The sequence below is a fragment of the Trichosurus vulpecula genome, chromosome 1 (assembly GCF_011100635.1).
Source record: "Trichosurus vulpecula isolate mTriVul1 chromosome 1, mTriVul1.pri, whole genome shotgun sequence".
In the NCBI taxonomy this organism is placed as follows: Eukaryota; Metazoa; Chordata; class Mammalia; order Diprotodontia; family Phalangeridae; genus Trichosurus; species Trichosurus vulpecula.
In genome coordinates, this window is record NC_050573.1 from 491,799,490 (window position 1) to 491,807,059 (window position 7,570).

Consider the following 7,570-nt stretch of genomic DNA (forward strand, 5'->3'; position numbering starts at 1 on the left):
AGCAGTTTTCAAAAGAAGAAATCAAAGCTATAGTTGTATGAAACAATACTGAGGTGCCACCTAATACCTATCAGAAATGACAAATGCTGGAGGGGTTGGGGGAAAATAGGTACACTAATGCACTTTAGGTGGAGTTGTGAACTGGTCAACCATTCTGGAGAACAATTTGGAACTGTCCCCAAGGGGCTGTAAAATTGTACATGCCCTCTAACCCAGCAATACCACTACTAGGTCTGTATCCCAAAGAGATCAAAGAAAAAGAGAAAGGACCTATATATACAAAACTATTTATAGCAGCTCTTTTTGTGGTGGCAAAGAGTTGGAAATTGAGGGGATACTTAATTGGGGAATGGCTGAACAAGTCGTGGCATATAATTATGATGGAACACTATTGTGCTATAAGAAATGACTACAAGAGTAGTTTCAGAAAAACATGACAAGACCTATATGAACTGATGCAAGGTGAAGTGAGAAGAATTGGGAGATCATTGTGCACAGTAACAGCAATATTGTAACGAGGATTAACTGTGAATGTCTTGGCTACTCTGATCAATACAATGATTCAAGACAATTCCAAAGGACTCATGATAAAAAAAATATACTATTCACCTCCAGGGAGAGAACTGATGAACTCTAAGTGCAAATTGAAATATATTTTGCATTATTTCATGTGCTTGACTTCTTAGTGGGTGGAGAAGTGTTAAGAGGGAGCGAGTGAATTTGGAACCCAATTTAAAAAGAAAAGAATGCTCAAAATAAGTAATATTTTTTTAAAATCTCATACTCATATTTGCATTTCTCTTTTATGGCAACAAGTACTCACTCATATGCCTACTTTCTCTTATCTACCAAAATCTTTATGAGACGAACTTGTACCTGTATCAAGGGCATATTCTTTGAGGAAGGTATGAAAAGAGGACAGGCATTTTGTAGTAGATTTTCTCCAGCAGACCACATTTTTACAGTCCCACGATTGACTAAAAGAAGCAGATCCCACCATGCTCATTCTTTATTGACTATATTGATTTGAGCAAGCAAAGCACTGACTTATACACTATTCCTGTGACAAAGTATCTCCTCTGAATAATATATCAAAGTTATACAAGATTACTCAAAAGATTTAACAGTGACAATTTTGTTCACAATAAACAGAATGGACATAAAAGGAATTATCAAAAACTGTTCTACATCAGGACCTATCATGCCTATACTTTTTTTAGGGTTTGTTTTTTTAAATAGAATTGAATTTTATATTTTGTCTAAGACTTTTTTCTGTAACTATTGAAATAATCATGTGGTTTTTGTTGTTTATATTATGGTATGTGCCAGCAAAACTAAGAATTCATAGGAAGTAGATGAGCATCTACAAAAATATAACATATCCTAATTAACAAAAAAATCATACAATCTCGGGGGGGAAACATCAAGTAAGCCAGAAATGGGCTGCCAAAGGGGGACAAAAAAAACCCAACACCTGAGCCAAAGAGATTTATAAGTGAATTCTAGAAAACATTTAAAAACTAATTAATACCTATGCTTCAGAAATGATTCTCAAAAACAAGGTGAAAGGCACACTATCAAACTCTTTTTATAAGACAAATATGATGTTGGTATGTAAACAAGGAAAGATAAAGCAGGGAAAGAGAACTCTAAACCAATCATACTAATGAATATTGATGCAAAAATTGTCAATAAAATTCTCACAAGGAGAAAACACCATTATAGGCAGAAAATCGTTCACTGGTACCAAATTGTATTCATACTGGGATTGCAAGTATAGCAAGTATACTCTGATTCTCCTTCCCAGAGCCAGGCCTGCTACATCAACCCCTCAGAGTTCTAAGGTATCTCTTTTCTACTCTTATTGGTTCAAGGCTCTACCAACTCTGTTCCTTCCCCCTTCCCCTTCCCCTGCCCCCACTGTTAGGAACTAGTGTCTAGTGTCCCAATTCTATTTAACCATTTGACATCAGTTATCTCTTACTTAAAGATATAGCCAAAACAAACATATGTTTTCCCTAATACCTCAAGAGCATCCTCTGCCCTACACTGCTTCAGTCTCTGAGGGGAGCAAACTCAGACTTAGCTCATCCCATCAAGTTCATATCCAGAAGTGACTTAGCTTCCAGATGAATCTTTGTCTTAGCTACCATTGGGCTGAGATTCCAGAAGTAACTCTCAAAAGACTATTTCTTGTTCTTCAAGGTATCACTATAGGGCTGGCACAGCCTAGATACTGACTCCAGGATTCCTGTGGCTCACTCTCCTGACTTCCAGATTAAAGTGCTTTACCTGAAACAGAAAAGAACAAATATGGAGGCCAAGGACTGAGGACTGAGAAATCTCCAAGCACATGATCTTGATGGAGAAAAGTCCTTTACTACTTTGTTTCTCACCAGATATCATTAACAAAAAGGAATCTAACTACAAACAGAGCAGCTGAAAGGACTGAGTCAAAAGAGATGGCAACAGCTAACTAACTTTTTGAATGCCTTCATGGCCAAAGAGCTTCCCACAATGTGGTTAGCAGACCAGAACCAGGGACAGAATCCCTATGCATGCTCTAGAGTCCCTCTAAGGCACTTTCCTTACATATTATCCTGACTTTCTCAACATCAGATTTTCAGTATCTCCATGTGGAAAGCACCATTCAAAGTACTCTATGTATGTACTAGACCTCCATTTCACAAGGATGGATCAACATCAGGAAAACAATATTATTTATTAATTAATTTTATATTTATTAATATTATATTTGATAAAATTATATTTAGTTAATATTATATTTGATAAAATAAAAAATACATGATTATTCCAACAAAAAGTTGACAAAATATAGCACTTGAATATTTTTTAAATCTACAAATAAAATGCATGACCAAAGCAATTTAAATGGAAAGAACAACAAAACAAACAAAATTGAATGTTGGAAAATGAAAATTACCAAACTTATTCCCCAAAAAGATCTATATAAGAAAACATTTCCCCTTGCTTCTTTGAAAAAGTGAGGGATAACGGGGGTGGAATACCTCATATAATATCATACTTTTTTTCACTTGTCTAGTTTCACAGAATTTTTTCTTCCTATATGAAAAAAAAATCTTCCTTATATAACCCAGATTTAAGCCTGGAGCATTTGGAAAACAAGCAAAACAAACAAAAAACAAACCCAGAAATCTCTTCTCATTGGTGTAAAGAATGATGGCAATGTTACACATGCCTCTTTGAGGGGTAGAGCAGACGTGAAAGCATTCACTTCTTCAGCAGAGAACAAAACATGGTTCCAGACTCTCTTCAGAAAGAGATCAGTGGAGGGGAAAGAACAGACTTGGGAAGGTAGACACGTAGGAGAAAGCTAGCACTTCAATATGTGTATTTGATTTCTAGATTGCTATCCTAAAGACTTTAGAGAATTTCTCCTTTGGTGAAATCAAAGCCTCTCTCACTCAAATGAGATGAGATATCTTGCTTCAGTGGCAGTGTTCCCTCACTCTATGCATTGTGTGGTTTATTCCAATCTGTATAACCTCTTTGATTTCTGTTTACTATGTGCTTAGATAAATGGGTTTATTCACTATCTGTGATGGTTTCTGTATAGCTAGTATTTGATGTGATAGACTCAAGCCCTATGGATGGAAACTTGAGGTACCTTTTCCCCTTTAAGGGATAGTGACTAGGAAAGTTGTTTAGTCATTTTTTCAGTCATGTCTAATTCTTTGTGACCCCTCTTGAGGTTTTCTCTGCAAACATACTGCAGCACTTTTCCTATTTCCTTCTCTAGTTCATTTTATAGATGAGGAAACTGAGGCCAAAAGGGTTAAGTGACTCACCCTGGATCATACAGCTAGCATGTGTCTGGGGCCAGATTTGAACTCAGGACATCTGGCACTCTGTCCACTGTACCATCTAGCTGTCCCTAGAGAAGTGGCTTGAACTGACCAGAGAAGTAGCTTAAACTTTAAAAGAAAATCATTCCCTTAGACTGGCAATATTTTGTGACAGATGTTATTACAATTTAATACCTTTCTCTCCCAAAGGAGAACAGAATAGCCAGCTCTCTAGGTGAGAATGCATATCTCCCTTGAAGAAGGATGGACATGATTCCAGAGATATCTCTTCATTCCTCCCCATGAGCTACATTTAGACAACCAATGTAGTCATTTTTAATCTACATGAGCAGCACATATTCCTACACTTAAAAGGAAGGACTCTTTGGAAGGAGAGATGCAAAGGATAGAGTGGGAATATAGATGTTATAAAGATGAGAAATCAACAAAAAAGAATTTTAATCTAAAAATATAGGCAGAGAAGGGTAATTTAACATAGTCAAAAGCATGGTGTCTCTTCTGAATGGTTTGTACTGGAGAATCATTATAAACTTGCCTAGTTCAAAAAGGGTAAAGCACAGAATAAATCTTCTCTCCACTGTTATTTAACACAATTTAAGAAATTTTAGCTATAGCAACAAGGTAAAAGAATCAAATTAATGGCATGAACACCAACAAAAAGGTATAACATTGTCCCTATTTGCAGACAATATGATGTTGCGCTTTAGGATAACCCCAGAGAATCAGCAAAACACAGACACAGACATACACACACATGTATGCACGTGAACACACATACACACATGAAATATAAATGTAAATTCACACACATACACGAAATATAAAATAAGTTAACATATATAAAGTAAAGCACTTTGAAAACATTAAAATGATACACAAATGCTAGCTTTAAAATAAATTCCTAGCAATCATTACCATCTGAAACTAACAAAATTCAGGGGGAAAATGAAAAGAATAAATCCATTTAGCATACTGATAATATATATAAAATATCTGGGAGTTAACCTGCCAACATACACACACATTATTTATAAAAACACAATTACAAAAGTCTTCACAGAAATTAAACAATTATTTAGAAAGAGGTTTACTGTTATTGGGTTGTGCCAATATAATAAAAATGACAATGTTACAGAAATTTACTTATTGACAGTGTTACCTATAAAATTATTGAGGGGATTCTTTATAGTACTAGCCAAAATAATAATAAAGTTCATTGTGAAGAAGAAAAGGTCAAGAATCTCCACCATTACTGTACTTTAAACCATCACTCATCAAAACTATTTGGTACTTGTTTTAAAAAAAACAAACCGATCAGTGAAACAAATTAATTAAGCAACACACAAAAACAATCAAAAATAGTAGGTCAGAGTTTGATAAACCCAAGAATATAAATTACTGGGAAAGAACTCCCTTTTTGTTGAAAGTTTCCAGGAACTTGATAGTCAGGTAGAAGTCACATTTAGAGCAATATCTTATAACATATAATGCAATAATCTCAAAATTGATTGAAGAGATTAACCTAAAAGTATGTCACACAAAAATTTGAAACCAAGATTACATACTTTTTTCTAGCTATGTCTAGTGGGAGAATTATTAACCAAAAAAGGATAAAAAGAAGAGAAACTACAGAATAGGAAGATATTTGTATCAAATATCACCAGTAAAAGTCTGACTTCCAAGAAATGAAGAAAATTGATATAAATTATGATACCAAAAGCAATAGGGATCAAAGAATAAGAGTAAACAGATACTGTGCCATATGTGAGCAAAATATCACATGCCCAGAAACACATAGAAAAACAGAAATGATGCATGTGATGAATACAGAGAAGCATGGGAAGATCTATATGAACTGATGTAGGGTGAAGTAATCAGAACCAAGAAAATAATACACACAATAACTACAACAATAAAAATGAAAAAAAAAACCACCACACACCAAAAAATCAAATTAAAAGTAACAAAATTATAAAGTTCAAGTGGGACTCAAATGAAAAGATATAAGATACATAGGACACTTCCAACCTACCCCTTCATGGAGGTGGAAGTCCATAAGTGTTACGTATTGCATATTTTGGGACTTTTTCAATGTGTCTATCACTTGTGGGTTTTTTTCCTCTTCAAAAAATACTATTTGTTATATGGAATGGTTCTCTAGGCAGGAGAAGGAAAGGGATACATGGAATGCTATGGTGATATAAGAAACAGAAAATATCAATAAAAATTTGTCTTTAAAAAGACTATCTTCCATAGTGTCCAGCAAGAAGTGATCTCTCCCTTTTTGGGCAAGTCATTTAACCACACTCAGTCTCAAGTTCCTTACCTTTAAAATGTAAATAAAAATAATTGTACTATTTCATAAGGTTGTAAGGGTAAAATTTAATAACATCTAAAATGTTTTGTAAACTACCAAATATTATTTATAAATATCAACTAGTTTTCTTCAAATTTCTTCCACTACTTTCTTGTCTACATACAATGTTCCAACTTGTATTATCCTTCCTAGCAGGTTCCTTGAGAAATAGGTCATTCATCTTTGATTCTCTAGCTAGAACAGTGGAATCAAACTCAAATAGAAATTAATCATGGCTGCAGATTGACTTAGAAAACCTCAAATTAAGATTATCTATGTTGTACTGCATTTTTTATTTGGTTAAACATTGTTCAATTATATTTTGATCTGGTAGAAAATATTAGTAGGTTAATTTTTCTTTAAAGATATACATATTTTAGAGGGGAAAGAATAATCAGGTCCTTTGTATATTGGGCCAGGAATCCATTGTTAAAAGTGGACTCTTCCTGCCATTTTTCTGCCAGGACCATTTCTTTCCTCTCATTTTTAGACCTGTGAAGTTACATAACTGTGCAATATGATATACTTTCAATTGTTCAGACTTAAACAAACACTAATAAGCAGGATTAGTTTTGCATATTTCACATACTGCCCCTTGTATTTTTCCTTATTCAGAAGACTATTCTTTTTTTTAGTCCAAAAAGTTTATTTTTGAAAATGTACACAAAAATGTTGAACTGTTTTATGCATCTTCAGCAGCTGGAGCATCTCCACCCTTGGTGTTCCTGGTATATATCACTTGTGCTCTGTGTTTGGAAACCAGCTTAATCAAACCTTTACTAAGCAGTTCCTGGAGGGCTGCTCCGGCTAAAGATCCCCAGATCTTCAGTTTCTCTGAGACTACTGCAGGGGTGATGAGTTTATAGTTGGGGACCTCCTTGCAGAGTTTGTCGTATGTTGCTTTGTCAAACAGAACCAGATTGTTGAGCTTGTCTCGAACTTTTCCCTTGGACCACTTCTTCTTCTTAGCTTTGCCCCTAGACTTGTTTACGGGATCTTTGTCCTTCTTCGCCGATTTCGCGGCATCTTTCTTCTTCTTATCGTCCTTGGGCGGCATGGTGAGGCTTCAAGGAACTCCTGGTACTGCCGCCTCCAAGCTAAGATGTCGGACAGAAAGGAAACTCAGAAGGCTATTCTAAATATAATAATATTGCAGTTCTGTTGTGCTGGGCATATTGTTCCGCCATAAGCAAATTCTTAAACTCCTGTCATCTGCTACATTTTTAAAGTCTCTTATCTTAGAACAACAAAAGCCAACACTTCCTCCAAGGGTGCCCAGAGTATACTGCAACTAATTTTCCAAGATAAGAAGGTCAAGTTCTTTTTTAAACGTTGCTATTAACATCTCAGTATGATTCATTTTTTG

At 35.0% G+C, this 7,570-nt stretch overlaps 1 protein-coding gene across 1 annotated transcript; it reads right to left on the minus strand.

The window, feature by feature from the left end:
• Positions 1 to 6,886: 6,886 nt before the first annotated feature.
• Positions 6,887 to 7,279, minus strand: LOC118834754 (40S ribosomal protein S25-like). Its single transcript, XM_036742187.1, has one exon. The coding sequence runs from the start codon at positions 7,259 to 7,261 to the stop codon at positions 6,887 to 6,889; it is 375 nt and encodes a 124-aa protein (XP_036598082.1). The 5' UTR covers positions 7,262 to 7,279.
• Between the last annotated feature and the right edge of the window lie 291 nt (positions 7,280 to 7,570).

Coding starts and splice junctions, on each gene's coding strand:
- LOC118834754 (XM_036742187.1), bottom strand. CDS start 7,261: ATGCCGCCCAAGGACGATAAGAAGAAGAAAGATGCCGCGAAATCGGCG.